Genomic DNA, 18953 nt, shown 5'->3' with positions numbered 1-18953 from the left:
TCCCCCCTCAGTCAAGACATTTCCGGTGAAACTAACGAGAACATCTGCGCAGGCGTGGGGAATCTGTCTCTCAGAGGGATGAACTGTGCCACCTTGTGGATGTTTAAGCAACGTGTTTTTGAAACTCATTTCAACGAAGATAATGCAATTGTACAATTGAGAAAGGGGTTTTGTTGGACGTTGTTAGCGCAACCCCTATTTTAGAAGTAGCATTATCTTGCTTGTTAGTTGTCTCTGTGGAGGAATATGCAGAATGTAACGCCACCCCCAATGGTTTTAGTAAACCCAGGGGAACCTGCAATACAATGGAAGAAGTGGAAGAAAATTTTTATGAACTATGCTGTTGTTTGCGGGCCGAATCTGGGGTTGGAAAGGAAAGTGGCCTTGTTAGCATATTATTTGGGGGCAGAAGGTGAAGAAGTTTTAGAACACCTCCCAGAACTTGGTACTCAAGAGGCTAGAGGGCTGAACGAGTTTGAGATAAGCATTAAAAAACTGGACCTACACTACCTCCCTAAGACTAGCACCATCATGGAAAGGTACCATTTTGGGAAGAGAGGACAGAAGGAAGGAGAATCCATGGAAGGCTTTGTGTCTGACTTACGTAAACTTGCTGCGACATGCAAATTTGGGGGCTCTTGTGAAGAGAGGATCAGGGACCAGTTTGTGTTAGCGTGTAGAACGGAACGGGTACGGGAGGAGTTGTGGCTAAAGGATGACCCTCCACTAAGACAAGTACTTATTGTAGCCAAGCATGTGGAACACATGATGCAGTGTGTGAGTGAGATAAAGCATGACTGTGAGGGCAAAGATAGCGAGGGGAAGGTTAAGGTGAGCGAAGTGGTGTCAGAAGAAGACAAGGTATTGGAAGTCAAAGGACAGAAATTGGGTCACAAAGAGCTGAAGGAAGGCAAAGTAGGCTGGTCCTTTAAAGGGAATTGTTATAGGTGTGGCAAACAAGGCCATATGGCGAACAACAAAGATTGCCCTGCACTCAGGTTTACATGTAACAAGTGTGGCAGGAAGGAACATTTCCGCCAATTTTGCAGGAGTGGTCAAGGGGTCAAGAAGCAGAGTAGGGAAAATGTGAACACATTGTGTGATGATATCGTCCTTCAAGTAGGGAATGGTCAAGTCAACAGTCCCAAAGACAACATTGAGATTGAGGGGACCAACATTGAGGCCATGTTTGACTCGTGCTCGAAAATCACGTTCATCAATGCAAAAGAGTTTGAAAGAGTGGCCAAGGGTAAGATCAGGTTGAGCAGAATGGACGTTAGACCAGGGGGATACAGTGGTCAACCCATTAGTATGAAGGGTTTTTTCTGGAGCACAATAAAGTACAAAGGTAGACTCACTGCAGAGAAGGTGTATCTATCCTCCAAGGGAGACAACATCCTGGGGTGGAAAGCACAGAAAGAGATAGGCACATACCTTGACCCCAACAAAATCCCACAGATCTTGATCCAAGAAGTACAGGGAACCAGGGACGACATTGAGACTGAATACAAGGAGGTGTTCAACGACGAGTTAGGTTGCCTGAAGAACTATTCACACAGGATAAAGCTGAAGGAGAATGCGGTGCCTGTTGTAGCCAAGGTGAGGAACCTACCACTGGCTATCCAAGAAGCAGTCAAAGGTGAACTGGAGAAGCTGTGCAGCTTGGGGGGTCATAGAGCCAGTGGAAGCAACGGAATGGCTCGCGCCGATCGTCGCAGCAAGAAAAAAAGATGGATCAGTCCGCCTATGTATCGACCTCAGGGCGTTGAATAAGGAGGTGGTCGTGGTTACATTTCCCCTGCCCAACATCACACAGATGATGAGGATGCTGGAAGGTGCAAGGGTATTCTCAACGTTGGATCTAACCTAAGCCTACTTCCAGATTAGGCTCCATGAAGACTCGCAGGACCTAACTTCGTTTGTGACGCCCATGGGTGCTTTTAAATTCAAGAGAATGCCCTTTGGGCTGGTCTCCCCAGCTGCGGTGTTTAGGAGAATCATTGGGAGCATACCTAGGGGTATCCTCGGAGTTTTATGCTACCAGGACGACGTACTCGTGTTTGGCAGAGACAACGAACAACATGATGGAAGGTTGAGGCAAGTATTAGTGAGATTTAAGGACCAAGGCCTCACTGTAAAAAAGGAAAAGTGCAGGATTAGGTGCAATGAGCTAGACTTCCTGGGACACAAGGTGACGCCGGATGGTATCCGCCCTAAAGCTGAGCTACAGAACACCATAGCGAATTTGATGCCGCCAAAGAGCAAAGAGGAGATAAAGTAATTCTTGGGAATGCTAGAATTCTACAGTAAATTCGTAAGAAACTTCGCTGGCAGAACCTTTACCATTCCACGCCTGCTCAAGAAAGATGTAGTGTTCAACTGGGACGAAGAATGTCAGAAGGAGTTTGAGGAGGTAAAGAAAGCACTGGCAGAAGCACCCAGCCTGAAAGCATTTGTTCCCAACAGGAAGACCGTGATAACCACTGATGCGAGCTCGAAAGGACTAGGGGCGGTCCTTTCTCAAGTAGGGGCGAAGGGATAAGAAACCATAGCCTTTGCATCCAGGTCACTACAGAAGTCGAAAACCAACTACTCAGTGATCGAGAAGGAAGCATTAGCGGCACACTGGGCCATGAGCAAGTTCAGAGACTTCATCTGGGGTACCAAGTTCACCCTGCGTACCGACCACAAGCCCCTAGTTGAAGTGTTTAGCAAGAAAGGACTTGACGCGATATCGAGCAGATTCAGACGCTGGGTGGTTAACTTACAAGAATACACGTTCTGTGTTGAATACGTACCCGGAATGAAAAATCTTGCTGCAGACTGCCTTTCGCGACTGGTAAAAGATAAGGCAGAAGACGAGCCCGAAGACATCAACTGTGAAGAAAAAGAAGACTTCCAAACAGAAACCGTATGCGTGATCACCCAAGGGGCCATAAGTGAAGAAGCGTGGAAGGAGGCCTTGGAGGCAGACGACCTATTGAAAAGAGTGAGTGAAAGAGTAAGAGAAGGGTGGAGACATGAAGACAAGCAAAGCAAAACGCTACGCCCATTCTGGATGGTCAGAGAAGAAATATCTGAGAATGACTGATGTCAGTTCAGGGGAACAAGGTTGATCCCGCCCAGAGCGGCAAGAGGACAACTGGTGGATTTGGCCCACGATGGACATTTGGGCATCACTAAAACAAAGCAGAGAATGCGAGAGGACTACTGGTGGCCGTGTATGGACCATGATATCGAAAGGAAAGTGAGGGACTGTATCCCGTACACGGTTAGCGACAAGGTTTTGAAACAACACACTCCACCAATGGTCTGCAGGCCACCTCCCTCGGGACCGTGGGACGAAGTGGCACTAGATATAATAGGCCCGCTGACTGGAGAAGCAAGCACGCCATACATCTTAGTCCTGGTGGATTTGTATTCAAGATGGCCAGAGGTGAAGATCGTACCAGAAATCACCACAAAAGCTGTCGTCGAGTTCTTACGGGAGCTATTCCTCAGAGAAGGCTCACCTAGCAGTCTACTGACAGACAATGGAGTACAGCTATGTTCAAAGGAGATGAAGGAGTTCCTCGAGAGTTATGGGATCGTACACAAGCGATGTGCGCTTTACCATCCTGAAACCAACGGAATGGTAGAACGGTTCAATAAGACCCTGAAGGATAGCATCCAACTAGCCAAGACTAATGGTTTGAACTGGAAAGGAGAAATCATGAAACGTCTGGAAGCCTATCGCCTAACTCAACACCAGACGACGGGAGTAACTCCGTTTGAACTACTCAAAGCGAGAAGACCTAACACCAAACTTTCACCAGGGTGGATGGGTTGGCACAAAGGTTGGACTGATCACTCTAGAGAGGCTACTGCACTTGACAGACAGGGGAAAGCCATGCTAGAGAGGAAGGAAAAATTTGATAGGCTGCACTTCACCCGGGAAGTAGGTTTCAGGGTGGGTGACGACATAAAAATCAGAGCACCAACAGGGAGGGCGAGTTGGTCGGTGTTCAGCAGACCCACCAAGGTTGTAAAACTATTCAGGAACGCAGTGAAGACCCAGGAGGGGAAAATTTGGAACTTAAGAAGAGTAGTGAGGTATCACCCCCGAAGGAAGTTTCTGTAGAGGGGGAAGTGAGGAGAGAAAAACCCCTAGTGCAAGGTGAACAGCCCCCTAGGAAGCGTGACGAATTAACCCATCCTGCCAACTGGACTAGCCAAAGGGTGGTTAGACTGCCCAGACATCTGGAACAATACGTGACCTAGCTTGCAGAATGTTGTCTGACATTGACATATTGTTTTACTGTTATATTGTTGTTGTGTAGGGAAGGGGGATGTGTGGTATCTCCCACCCTGACCTGCTGTCACCCCCCTGCCCTCCTCACGCCCTGCTACACTCTGTGGTGACATCACTTAAAATGTCACCACTGCGAGGGTTCTAGGGTGAGCGCCGGCGGAAAGCGGAGTTCTGAGATTTCGCAGCCAGACTGTGACCTGTGGCTGAGGTTGTGTCAGTATGAACTTTTATTCTGTTTACTGACCGTGAATAAACCACGTGAGTTGTACCTGTATTGGCTGCCGGTTTGTATTCTTTCACAGAGACCTCAGTTGGCATTGTTGTTAGTATCCAAGGTTGGTTCCTTCAGCAATCGTAAGATCATTATAGTTTTGAGATCATCTGGGAGGCTTTCTTAAGTGTGGTAGGTGTTCATAGCATTGTGGAAGGCATGAGCGTTCTTCCACAGAGTGACGTCATAATAGTTGAGGCAGACCTTTGTCTTCAAAAGTTATGGTTCTGATGGGAGGCTGGTGACGTGTGTGCAGTTTTAAGTTGTTTTTTTACTTATAGTTAGGGATGTTGCATGATGTTGGTATATATGCGATTAATGCAGGAAGTATGAGGCTGCAGAGCTGAGAAACAGTGTCTCAAATAACTGTAGCTGCTTCCCAGAAGCACCTTCTGTAGCTGATTTCCTTGGCTGTCTGCATGTTGCCTGTTGTATGCCATTTTAAATAGCCAAAAAAGACGGATTGTTTATGCTTTGCAACTGTATGAAATAAAGCGGAAGCGTGAACTAGACACCTGAATTACAGACTAAACAAAATTACTTCATTCTATTTCCTGAAGAAGACTCCGTCTAAAAACACCTCGGACAAAATGATGTTCAGTGGGTACTAGTTACCTTGTACCAAATATGAGAACCCCCCCTGAAGCCATGTATACAGTTTATAAATATAGATCAAAGCATATAAATTCAAACAGAAACTAACAGTTTGGAGAAATAGCTATAGAATGCATGCCAGACATGTCTGGATTTCTATTTGACAGCAGTGTACAGGCACAGCTTCCAAAGTGAGTCTGGAATTCTTCCTTAAATAATGTTGGATCTGGAATTACTCACATCATTGTGTACTGTGTAAATATCACTAATTTCTTTAAAATCACCAGATATCAGTTTTAACTTCCAGCACTTTTAGTGCAATATAAAATTTAAGAATTTGATCTAAAAACTGCAACATTACTGAATATTTAGAGCTTGAATAATGAAGAGCCGCTTTATCAACAATTCCAAGTTAATAAGGAGAACAGTTTAATTAGAAATTATATGCATTAGACCCTACAGCAACATTTATGATTTTCATCTAATGGATCTGCTGTAGTTGTTCGTGACTGTAGCCTTTGAGAAGACATGGCAGTTGCATTGACTTATTATAAATTTGTCAAAACAAGACTAAGAGGAGGTACTTTTTCACTCGGCTGAAGCAGGTGCATAGGCAGAATTACCCGTGACCAGTCATCTGACTGGTCAAGGCCCTTGTGGACCTAGCTCAGTGCCATGGGAGCACCTGGCTCACCTCTCTCCCTCTCGCATGCTCTCTCTCTTTCACTTTGTTCTCCCCCTTTCTCTCTGTGACCTTTGGGCCACTTCACTCGTTCTTTGTGCCTTTTCTCTCACTTTCCATCAGTGATTTTTGAGCCATTTCTTTCACTTTGTGACCTTTTATCTCGCTCTCTGTGACTTTATTGCCATTTATTTAGCTCTGTCTTTTCTTTTTTTGGTGACATTCGTACAATTTCTCTCGTTCTTTGTGCTTTTTTGCTTGCCACTTTTACAAATACTTGCTCTTTCCATTATTTCTCACTCTCTGACATTTCTCACTCCTTCTGCCTCTCTCACTTTTTTTCTGACCTTTTGCTATCTTTTTCCATGTCTGTCTTCTATATCTGCATCTGTGTGCTCCTTTCCCACACACACTCCCCTCCTGCCTTTCCCTTTTCCTTACGTGTTCCTTGCACCTCTCCTTCCGTGCTGACTGCGCTCCTCTTCTGCCCTCCCCTCCATTCCTCCCCTTCCTGGACCTTCTCAATGATGGCTGCAACTTGGGCCAGCCATTAAGCAGGTGCCTAAGATCGGCCCGCAAAACCCCTGGACTTATGTTCGACCAGTCCTCCGACCAGCCAAGGCCTTTGCTGACCTGGCTTCAGTATCTCGTGGCACACTCCTCTCCTCTCTCCCTCATGCGCTCTCACCTTATTGTCTCTGTGAAGTTTTTTGCCACTTCTCTCACTCTTTGTGCCTCTCTTCTTCCCTTCCGAATAAGCTCCTCCTCATCCCCACCCACCAAACCTGCACTCCTCACAGGACCTACCTAGGACATGGTGGCTGGAGCGTGGCCACGTGGTGTACGCATCTACGTCTGTCCTTGCCTGGACCGCGCCCAGCATCGGAAACCTGTATGTATGCTGCTTAACACTGCTCACTCAGAAAGCATTCTATAGACATGCTGGACAACACAACCCTGCATCTCCTCTTCCTCATGGAAACATGGCTGACCGCAGCTTCAATGTCTAATTTTGCTGCTGATATCCCCGCTAAATACAAGATCACCAGACAAGGCCGCCTAAACAGACTTGAAGGAGCAATCGCCATCATTTATAAAGGCGCCTTCAACTGCACCCACCACCTCATGTAAAGCCAGAGTCAACTACTTTAAAATGCAAATCAAAACATATTTCACCCTTGGTGGAACTGTGGCCTATCCCTTCCCTCCTCCCCACGCCTCCTGAGCCAACTTTGCCAGCAACATTAAGGACTTCATCGACCCACAAGTCCTCAACTCCAGCTCATAAATCCTCCTAGGAGACCTCCGGTTACAAATAGAAGACATGACTGACCTCAACTCGCTGTCATTCTTGACAGCCTTAGAAACCTGGTGCTAATCAAAAGCGCCTCGGAGCCCTGTAACGCCGCCAAATGCATCCTAGACCCTGTCCCTTCACCTGGTCTGACCTTGCAATAGTCAGTTTCATATTCACCATCCATCAATGCAGAACACCACCCACAGTGGGCCCATCTCACCAATACTGGAACAACCTAACCGAATTGGATTGGACATCCACCCGCCACAAGAACAAACCGGGAACCCACAGGCTTCCGAGCACGCAATCGAAAACTTCAATAAGTGGATCACCAACTTCTGTAGTAGGGGATCTCTGTAAATGTAAATGTACAGGAATTTATATAGCGCAAATCACCAAGCGGTTTCTAAGCGCTTGCTTAGGGAACCCGTCCTGGTATTCCCCTGTGAGATAACCCCGGCAGGGTATCCGCAAGGTGAAAGCCAGGCATCCCACCGCGAGGGGCCGTTGTGGAGATTGAGCAAGCTATTGCCCAGAGTCGCAGAGTATGAACCCGTGAATCGAGTAGGCACCGGAGCAAGAATTGTCGAGTCCATGGACATTTTAGGACTCAAGACCCCGCCGAGCCGGGAATTGAACCCTGGTCCCGGGCTGACCTCTGCTTCCAGGTCTGCCTCCTCTAACCAGTGAACCACACTTCTCTGTGTATAGTCAAATTCTAGTGAATAGTCCCTCTCATGTGCGGGGACCCCGGAGCAATCAAAAATAATCTCTTAAGCAGTCTTCTTTGCAGTACTGCATAGACACTTAAGAGAAAATTAAAGACAAATAATGCAGCCTATACATGCAAGGCTACACTGTCCAGTACTTCAACTAGAAATGCAAGGATATTCCAAAAATAGCCCACTTTAGACCTGTCTGCCAGGTTTAACCATGGGAAACACTTCCCCCCTTCACCAAATCTTTGGAATGATCGAGAGGAAGGATAGGACAGACAAGCCCCCATAGGCTGCCATAATGTGGCTTAAAAAGGGATACCGTGCCTTTAAGGAAACTTTCCAGAACTCTCCTGGTATCCCAGGAGAGTTGACTATTCACTAGATTATGACTATAACATATACCCCTACTACAGAACTGGAGTTACAGGTAAGAAGCTACTCCTACGTCGACACTGGCCCCCAAGAAACAGAAAAACACAGTAAAAACTAGAACAAAAGCCGGCTGCAAGCAACACTGCAAACAGCTAGAACAGAAATGGTGAACCAATCAAGGGGAAGTGGAAAAGAAGCTTTCAAAACTGCCAAGAGAAGGTACCAGCCGCTGAACTTCTCCATGGGACTCCACCCGGCCGCCCGCAGTCCTTGGACCCACCCCAATGCCTTGCTCACAAGCAAGCATCCTTGGAATCATCATAGATGACAAACTGAACATAGCCGCCTAAGTCAGTCCAGTAGCCTCGTCCTGCTTCAACACCCTAAAGATGCTGAAGAAATACTAGACAACAACAGGAAAACGGTCAAGAAAGCCCTCATCAACAGCAGACTAGACTTTGGGAACACCCAGTATGCAGAGATAACCAACCAGCTCACAAGAAGACCAGAGACAGTCCGAAACATATTAGCCAGACTAGTCCTTAACCTCCATGTTGAGCCTACATCACACCTTCCCATAGGCAACTCCACTAGCTCCCAGTACACAAATGTGGACACTTCAAACTCCACACCCACACATACAAAACACACCACAACACAGGCCCTGGCTACCTGAATAGCCGCATTAATTTTATCAACCTTCCAGCCACCTCCACTCTGCCAGACCCACTACACACACCCCATGTATACACAGAAGCAGAGCAGGTGTTCGCGCATCACATACCAGGCACCTAAAGCATGGAACGACCTCCCACAACCCAACTGAGCCTCCTCCTCTCCTTCTCTTCTCAAGAAGCGGAAGGCCTGGTTCTTAAAGTAAGCCCTCTAGAGTTGGCCGTATACATCGGCTACATAGTGCCTGTGTATCCTCACTAGTGATAAGCCTACTATAAAAACACTGATCCGGTATGCACACTTTAAACCTACCTAGTGAGAAAAATCATTATCAACAAAGCTGATATGTAAAAAAAAAAATCATGATGTATTGAACTCATATTTCAGACAAAAAATGCATTTTTTCCGATTTTCACTGTAGGTTCTCTCATTCAGGGAAATTAAAAAATGTTCACGTCATCACGCTACCAGTTCAGGAGATACTTTTCTCTGAGTCGGAAAGTGTGACCATGTGCCTGACCTCAACACTTCCTCAGTGTTGGATGAAAATCACTGGTGAAAGGTTTCAGGGATGAGGTGTTTTTAGGATTGGTGAATGGAAATGTGAGAAAGATGTTTGCATGAGTCATGGATTTGCAGTCAGCAAGGTTATTTTTGTGTTGCGGGTGAAAAGCCATTGGATTCTTCTCTTCCCCCTGGGGAGAAACAGGAGCTACTCCCATTTTTTTTTATTTTTGAGGATTTGCACAAAAGCCCTTAAAAAGTGCAGCACCCACTTCAACAGTATTTCTTTGATATATTTCATCCCACTCTGATGATTAACCTTTCCAAATGATTGCCTGTGCATTGGCTGTTGTAGCCAGCCAAGACTTATGTGAGCAACGATTGTTTTGCTCACATATGTAAGAAAGTTGTATGTATAGGACAAGTATTTAGAGTATATGAGCACTGTATAATGTTGATGTTGGAAAATCAGAGCTAGTATTGTACTTTTTCCCCTCTCTGCGTATCTCTATTCAAATTCATCAAAGATTTCCTAGACTAACTTAAATTTAAAAAAAAGCTTCACGTGGTGGTGTAGAAAATCCTACATGCCGAATGCTGCATGCCGAAATAGCAGTTTTGAGCACTATGATGGTTTGTTATTTATCCCCTTGTCTGTGACATGAACACACAGTTGATACTGATGCATTATTAACCGGTGATTCTTTGAAATTGTGTTTTTCAACAGCAAAGTCGAATCGAAGATCGATTAGAAAGACTCGACGATGCCATTCATGTATTACGGAACCATGCAGTTGGACCATCCACAACCATGCCCGGTAGTCATAGTGACATGCACGGACTTTTAGGGTCATCTCATAATGGAGCAATGGGCAACATTGGATCAGGATATGGGACTGGCCTTCTTTCATCCAATAGACATTCACTTATGGTAAGATTATTTACAGTTTTAGATTCCATCATGATCTGCCCTATATGTACTTTAGATGTGGGTTGTCCAGCACTTTATCTTAGCTTTGTACTTCTGATCAGTCCAATATAATGAATGTAGGAATATCTCAAGATTATAGAGTTTGACAGTGCCCAGAATTTTTTTTGACTAGGTTGAGTTTGACGTTATGGTCGGATGTCAGTCAAGATGTAGGTCTTCTGAGGATAACAATTAAAAAAATTACTAACCATCTGTAAAGATAAAGTGCATTAGAAGGGGTGTGTGTGTGTGTGTATGTAGGTTTAGAACACAATGCTAATAACAGTTAATAAGACAGGACTAGTAAGTTCATATGATATATAAGTAGTATCTTGTTTCTCTCATAAATGCAGTTCCTTAGCACAGGCTCAACAGTAGTCTATGATATTTGAGAGGGGCATGCCCTCAGGTTGCTGCAGTACTAGAAACAGCTTTGCCACAGTTGTGACCCAAGATCCTTGTCTTTTACTTTAAAACCCATATAATGAATCCACATTAGTGATATGAAGCAATAATAATACGCTGGGTGTGTTTAGTTGTTTAAATGCATGAATCATAGAAGAACTGAATTAGTTCTTAAGGCTGAGCTGAGTGTAGGACATTTTGGCACACTCTACGCAAGTGTGTCTCAAGGCTAGATTATTATCCATACCCTTGTAGATAAACTGGGCTACAACTTCTAAGAGCTCACAACACATGTTCTGTTGTCTTTGTAGTGGGTACATATGCCATTGCAAAGGCTTCTTGTGACTTTTTCTAAAAAGTAACGAGTGTCCCTATCTGGTAGAAGTCATTCTCAAGCATCAATGCAACACATATTGTATGTATAATTGTGTGTTCTTGAGTAACAAATAACACACTTAATAGGTCCTTATCAGAACTACGTTATGCAACCATTTTTACAGTCCGAGTTTAAGTTAAAGGGGATAGATTTCTGAGAATGTTTCTGACTACGCATTGTGCAAATTGTGTCTAGATATGTGCATATATTGCTTGTTATGATAAAAGTGGCACGAAAACATTGGTCTCCATTATTAGTACAGTGGGCATTCAGAGAGACTGTTTTTGGAGTCTGTGACCTTTCTTGCTCCCACAAATTGGCCTCTGTTTGCATGACGTTTTCAAAGGGTATTTAACGCTGTCCCTTCAACTGTCTTGGGTTCCAGTGTTCCTCTGTTTTTGTGGATGTTGACTCAATCCCGGGATTGTGGACAAATTTAGGCCACTCTAAGAACACTGGTGGGTTCTTCTTCAGCCCTGGGACTTTGAATGCGGTTTGCTTTGGGTGCAACTCTGTAAGAATTGTTCTCTTTATATTGCCTTTTTTATTTTCTTTCATGTGCTAATCCTTTGATCTTGTTCCATGTACTGTAATGTCCACTGTCTTGGGTTTTTATTTTTTAACGACACATGGTGCAATGGTTTCGCAGCACTCCGTCAGTTTGTGTCCTTATCCATCGTTTTGTAATCATCAGTCTCCTTTTCCCTGCCTGGATGGGCTCTTTCGAGTGTGAATTTGTCTAATTTTGCATCCACTAACTGTCCTGGCCGTCCTTCCATCCGGACCACACTGTTTCCTGAAAAACAGTGTTTTGGTCCGGCTGTCACATGCACAATCCGTGTAGGTTTTGCAGGTAAAGACTGTGCTAGAAATGGAAATATGAAAGTGGAAGTACTCACTATCCCAGAGTTCCTGTGTGCTACAGAAAAGTGCGTGTACTGTCTTATTGAAAGTATTGTACCCATGCTAAGAAGTGCAGGTACTGAACACCTGTGAGTACTGCCCATTCCAAGCACTGGAGCAAGACTGAGCTCTTCTTCAGTAGCTGAATTGGAATGTGATTTTGTCACCAAGTCATCTGAAGGTGGGACGCGCCCCAATATTAATAGTACTTTTTTTCTGCCTTTGCCCACATGACATGCTTCACATCAGCTGCAGAGGCATCCCAGAAGCACCCACACTGTAGTCTTCCTCTCCTCTCCTATTGGCATGCTTCCTGCCACAGTCCAGCCTTGTAGCTCCCATCCTAGGCACTCCGATTGGGTGAAATACCCTCTTCTCCAAAGTGCCCTCTCCAGTGCAAGGTTTTGATTGTTTGCCAGTGTCAGTTTCCATTTTTATGTCCTATTCATACCACCCCTTCATTTGTAAGTTTCAGAAGTCACAAAAAATGAAACTCAAAATTGAGTATAATTTGATGTAGGCCTGTGCAGTGTGCCATGCACCTGCCTCCATATCTCAGAGAACCCACGTGCAGTTTTTTTTTTCTTTTCAAACATGGCCATCTTTACGGATTTAGACTGAAAGTCCGGCTTTTATAAACCAGCAGGCATGTAAATCACTGTTGGTTAGCATTAGCTGTTCTCAATTAAGAGCAGGTTTACTTTTTGCAGATTTGTTCACCTGGCATTTTCCGCTGTCCAGATGCATGTTAACATATTTGTGTGAAGACCTCTAGAGCTAATGCTTGGCACCCTTTGTGCTGCTGTGACTGCCTGTGCATTGCTGCAGTTTAGAAGGGGGTATGGAAGTGGTGGTAAAGCATGGTGTAAAACTAGAAGTCCCTATTCATATGTGAACAACCGATAGTTGTTTTGCTCTATGATAAGACACAAGCCTGATCGGTTATCTAGTTCTTGATCCTCGGCCTCGAAAGGAGGTTTGGAATCAGATAAATTCAACCCAGGAGCAGAATGGATTATTAAGAAGGGAATAGTTTCAACATCAAAGGGTTGCAGGATCAAAGATCTGCTGCCTGCACAGAGCGCTAAGTGACTTTTTCACTGGCCTTTCTGAGCGTTATTCGACTGTTCAGAGTATTCTAAAATTCTCACTCGCATGAGACACAACAAAGTACTTTTCTGAACACTGGTGTGTATTTTCTAGATTTAAAAAAGTTAAACCTCAGAAGAACAAAGGAAATAGTTTTGGAGTTAAGTCAGTCTTCAAGTTAGCCTTTGACAATTTGATGCATTCCATTCTGGAAAGGAAGTAGGGAGAAAAAAAATCAAGGATATGGTAATGCTTTCCACATTTGAATTTTTAATACATGAAACAGGCTATAAAACTTTAGCCAGCTGCAGTAAATAAAGTATCAGTGGGAGGTATGGACCGGAAACGTGTTCAGAGCCTGCTGCTGCTGGGAGTTTCTTGATGCTGTGCACCTTCTTGAGCTGCTTTCAGACTCCAGCTTTGCGTAGTTTAGCACGCTGTAGTCTTCCTTAAGCTGTCTCGCATTTATTCAAGAGAACATTTTAAAGTTTATAGCGAGGCATTAGCTTTAAGAGTGAACGAAGGCGCCATGCAGGTCCAGTCCCTGGGCTTTCTACGGGGATCCGGTGTAAACGGGGTAGAAGATCCATCTTTGATCTATTTCATCTGAAAGGAGAAGGGACCCGTTCCTGAAACTTGCATTGCTAATCTTGCAAGCGCACATCAGTGGTGTATAAATTGCGCAGCGGAAAAGTGTTTTCAGCTGCAATAGCTCCCTTACTGGAATCTGGGAGCAATTACACCCCAAAACTTCAGTGTGGCACAGCCATATTTGTCAGTCAATGCAAAATAGTAATCATAAGCTTACTAAATGAATACATCCCCACTCAAGGAAGCTACTGTGTTGCCGGCTTCCTGATTTCACAAAATAGTGAAGAGTATACGCTCCCCCCACTTCAATGGAAAATGGCCAAGTTGCAGTATAGGCAATGGAGACTCGCACTAAGTTTGCCTTTGAATGAAATCTTCCTTTCAAATAGCTTTAAGAAGTCTCCTTATTGTGTAATTCACCCATCAATATTCATCCCCTTGCACACTTTTGGCCGTTTAAATCTTAAATCAGCTGGAACCTCTTTGGTAGTCATGCAAATCTCTCTCTCTCTCTCTCTCTCTCTCTCTCTCTCTCTCTCTCTCTCTCTCTCTCTCCCTCTCCCTCTCCCTCTCTCTCCCTCCCTCTCCCTCTCCCTCTCCCTCTCCCTCTCCCTCTCCCTCTCCCTCTCTCTCCCTCCCTCTCTCCCTCTCTCTCTCTCTCTCTCTCTCTCTCTCTCTCTCTCTCTCTCTCTCTCTCCTCTCTCTCCCTCTCTCTCCCTCTCTCTCTCTCTCTCTCTCTCTCTCTCTCTCTCTCTCTCTCTCTCTCTCTCTCTCTCTCTCTCTCTCTCTCTCTCTCTCTCTCTCTCTCTCCTCTCCCTCTCCCTCTCCCTCTCTTCCCCTTCATCATCCGTGCTTCTGAGCTCCAGATACTCGCTATGAGGCGTCCCTTGCCATTTTTAAACCTCCTCTGCTGCACATGGCTGGCACTATGACCACCCACTTCGCTTCTTGTCTGCTTTCTTTCTTTCTTTCATTTGTTGTGTTCTTTTCCATTTCATATCCCTGTCTGGTTTATTTCCTGTCTGGTTTAAATCTATCACAGTTCTATGTTATAAATGTTCACCACTGGATCCTTCTCTTCCCATTTTCTATTCTCCCAAGTCTGTGTTTGGTGCCCTCTGATGAATCTGTTCTTAGGCCGACTCCTGACATATTGTTGCCAGTATCACTGTTTTCCTCTACCACAACAACACCATCTGTCAGCAGCACAGTCACCCTCCATTCTTGTTGTAATGCTGTAACATTTTGAAGTAGTGTGATGGAGCCTAGCCTGATCCTCTTCTTACTTGCTATTCTGCAGTGAGTGGTTGAACTATTTGTTATATTTTCCTACATTAATTGTTTACCTTTTAGCACTGTGTGTATGTGGCTTCAAAGTTTGAGATTGAAATCAAACTGGTATATGTTTATGCAAGGAAATTGAGACACGATATCTCTCTTCTGAGCAGGCAAATGGGAGCTGGAAGGTCTGATGTGCAGCAACCAGCATGTGTACATTTCATTTCTCAGCCTATTTTTCATTGTGCAGCGTAGGTCTTAGGAGGAATTTAACTCTAGCAGACTCCCTGCTTTAGTACAAGTGTTGAGAGGGTTTGAAACTTGGACAGCACCATACTGACCATCATTGATTAACATACCATACATTTGCATGACCTGCTAGTGTAGGCTTTTAACGACCTTCCTTACTAGGGTGTGCTTGGCCATCATAATGTAAAAGAGTTCATCTTCTCCATCCTGAATCCCAGCTTTCCCTCTGCATTATCCCTTTGTTTGTTAATTGAGTTAAATTTGATAAACTGTACTAATTTAGACGACATCTCAAAATATTTTTCTTTGTGCTCGTCCTCCCTCCCACTGAGTATGAAGTTAGCTGTATCATGAAAACAAAGCTACTGTCTCAATACAAAAAATATACTTAATTTATATTTTGTATTTATCTGCTTCGTTGGTCAGCAATTGAGTTCCGTGAACCCGTTCTCTTGTTTTCAACATTGGTGGCATCTAGAAACTGCTAAAACACTTTTTAGGATTAGGTGACAGTTGCTCCTCCTCTCTGTCTTCACCTTGCTCAGTCTTTAGAATATTATAACTAGCAGCTTTAGAAACTGCTGGAAGAGAAGATATGTCTTGTGGAAGCTCATTTTCAAATTGTCAATAGAACTAGTTGATAAGGAACCATTGGCTTTAGTTTGTTAAGAAGTCTATGTGATGTGATGTGATAGGGTTCTTGTATAGCGCACTACCACTCCGAGGAGTATCTTGGCGCTGAGACTTCCTGTATCTAGCAGATGACCGAAACCAGACCGTTCGAGAAGCTGGGAAAGGATCATATTAAGGTTTTACATACTGTGTCTGGAAGTGAGTAGATCCATGTTTTTAGTTTAGTGCATTTAGTTATTTCCTGAAGCTTAGTTCTGTATTGGCTGCATGGAGAGATTCGGGTAGTTTATTCCATGCTTTAGTGCCAATCACAGATAGGGATTTTCCTCCCTTCGTCGTCAGCCTGAACTTGGGGACAGTAAGCAGATTTGATGAGGATGATCTAAGTTCACGTACCGGATGGTATTGTTTAAAGTATTTTTGTAGATAGGCTGGGCCTTGGTGATGAAAAGCTCTAAAGGAGATTATCAGGACTTTAAACAAAATACGTTTTTGTATTGGGAGCCAGTGTAGTGCGTCTAGCGCGGCAGAGGCTGAAGATGTTCTTCCCCAACCCAAGATTAGCCTAGCCGCGGCATGCTGCACCATCTGAAGTCTATGCAGGGCAGATCTATTTAGCCCTGCATACAGACCGTTGCAGTAATCCAATCTAGATGTGCCACTGCAACAGTCCGTCTAGCACTCAGAGGGAGCAGCTTAAAGAATTTTCTCAGACCTCTGATGATATTGAAACAGTTTCCAGCTACTTCTCTGGTTTGTTGGTTAAAAGACAGTGTTGGCAAATTTAACCCCCAGATTTCTCACTGCATTGACAGTATTGGGTGGAGCCTTTGCCTCCTTAGTCCACCAGGACTGAGGGAAAAAACAGTTATTGGGGCCAAAATTATTTCTGTTTTAGCAGAATTACATTTTAGATGATTGCTAGTCATCCATGCGAATACTGCCGAGAGGCATTCTTTCAGAGTGATTTGAGCATTTGAAGCATTTTTATCCAATGTTAGAACCAACTGGGTATCGTCGGCGTATGTGATCAAGTCAATGCCAAACGAGGAGATAAGTTTGATCAGGGGACAATGTGGGGCTCAAGCTTGAGCCCTGCGGAACCCCTGTTGTCAGTATTTTCTCCTCGGAGCGGAATTGACCCAGCATGGTGACCTGACGCCTGTGTGCTAGAAAACTTCTGAACCATTCGAGAACGGTTCCTGCTATGCCCGCGTTTGCTAGGCGATGTAAAAGGATAGCATGGGATACCGTGTCGAATGCTGCAGAGAGATCTAAAAGGATCAGGATGGCCTTCTTGCCCTGATCCAGTGCAGCTCGAATGGTTTCGGTGGTAGAAAGAAGGGCTGATTCGGTAGAGTGGTGTGCCCTAAAACCCGCTTGGCATGGATGGAGGGTTTCATTCTCCTCCAGAAAAGTCATCAATTGTTTATTTACACAGGATTCGGTCAGTTTGCATAGAATTGGGAGAAGCAAGATAGGGCGGAGGTTGGTAAGAGTAGCTGGATCTTTGATAGCTTTCTTTTGTAGGAGTCTGACTGCTGCAACTTTCCAATTTGAGGGGATCTCGCCTGAGGCGAGAGAGGCATTAATAATGGAATTTATTCCAGGATTTACTTCTTCTACTATTGCTTTCAGCAACGTAGGTGGACACGGATCAAAAGGAGATCCAGATTTCATTGTCGATATCACCATATGCGTATCTTCCAGATTAATGTGGTCAAAGGTTTCCCAACCGGGTTTTTGAAGGCTTGAATTGGCCTTGACCACAACTTTCTCTTGCTGAAAAGGTGGAAAATCTTTCGTGATGGTCTCTATTTTCTGAGAGAAGTATTCAGCTAGCTTATCGCATAGATTCTGTGAAGGTGGGATATCTTGTGTTAATGCCTTGGGATTTCTGAAACTATTCACAATATTGAATATTTCTTTTTGTTTATTGCCTGTCGCTTCAATCTGTGCCGTATAATACTCGGCTTTAGCATTTTTAAGAGCGGCATGATATTGTTTTTGCCCTATCTTATAGGTTCTTTTATCCTCTTGTTCATAGTGACGTCGCCACTTTCGCTCTAAGATTTTAACATTGATCAGCATTTCTTTGAGAGGGCCTGTAAACCATGGTGCCGAGTGCTTTCCTTTATGAGATTTAGAGCCTGCTCTTGTGGTTGTAAACTTATTGCCTATTTCATTCATCCAGTCCTCAAATTTCTGGTTGTCATTGTGTATATTTCCTGTGAAAGTAGGTTTATTATCTTTTGCCCAGTTTTGAAGGTCGGGATGTTCGATAATTTTGCCCCAACAGGGTACAGGTTTATCCTTAATGTTTATATCTTTATTCTTTCTCTGTTTCCTTAATACTAAAATTAAATTCAATAAATTTGTGGTCCATCCATATTTGTTGTACCGGGGATTTCACATTCATCACCTCAATATTGGTGCCAATGCAATCAAGTATGTGTCCTGCTGGGTAGGTTCCGAGATGTGCATCGACAGTCCCAAAACCTGCGTGATGTCTTTGAAATCCGCGGCGTGTTTATCATTGGGATCGTCCATGTGAAAGTTCAAATCTCCTAATACCGTAAAATTAGCGAAACTGAGAGTTAGGCCACTAAGTGCTTCCCCTATAGTTTCTAAAAATTGCTTGGCATATCCTGGAGGCCTGTAAAGTAATACACCAGCTAAGGAAAAGGAGTCTCCTATTTTAATGCAAAAACTTAGGCTTTCCGCTCCTATAATGTCAGTCAACTTTGTCGTTGTGCATTTGAGCGTATCCCTGTGTATAATTGCCAAGCCACCGCCACGGTGGACTGGCCTATCCTGCCTCTGAATCAGATAGCCGGCCGGTAAAGCATGGGCTATATCAGGATTCGACCATTCACGTAGCCATGTTTCTGTAATAAATAAACAGTCCAGGGCATTTTCTGTGATAAGGTCATGGATATGGAGAGCATTTTTACACATGGAACGTGCATTGATTAGCCCCCCTTTTATAGCTATAGTTTTAACATTCCATTTGGGTTTACAGTAGGGTGAAAGTGTTAGCTTACACTTCTGACA

The 18953-nt window shown here is 44.3% G+C and overlaps 1 protein-coding gene across 24 annotated transcripts in view; it reads left to right on the top strand.

Annotated features, from left to right (window-relative positions):
* Window positions 1-18953, top strand: part of TCF4 (transcription factor 4) — an 822748-nt gene that overhangs the window by 765143 nt on the left and 38652 nt on the right. For all 24 annotated transcript variants that reach the window (XM_086960420.1, XM_086960423.1, XM_086960424.1 and 21 more), the window contains one exon: window positions 10133-10336. In XM_086960420.1, coding sequence (XP_086816546.1) covers window positions 10133-10336 — 204 coding nt within the window. The remainder of the gene's footprint in view (window positions 1-10132; window positions 10337-18953) is intronic.

Source organism: Lissotriton vulgaris, chromosome 3_1, assembly GCF_964263255.1.
Source record: "Lissotriton vulgaris chromosome 3_1, aLisVul1.2, whole genome shotgun sequence".
NCBI lineage: Eukaryota > Metazoa > Chordata > Amphibia > Caudata > Salamandridae > Lissotriton > Lissotriton vulgaris.
The sequence above is the reverse complement of the archived record's forward strand: the minus strand, read 5'-3'. Positions and strand labels throughout refer to the sequence as shown.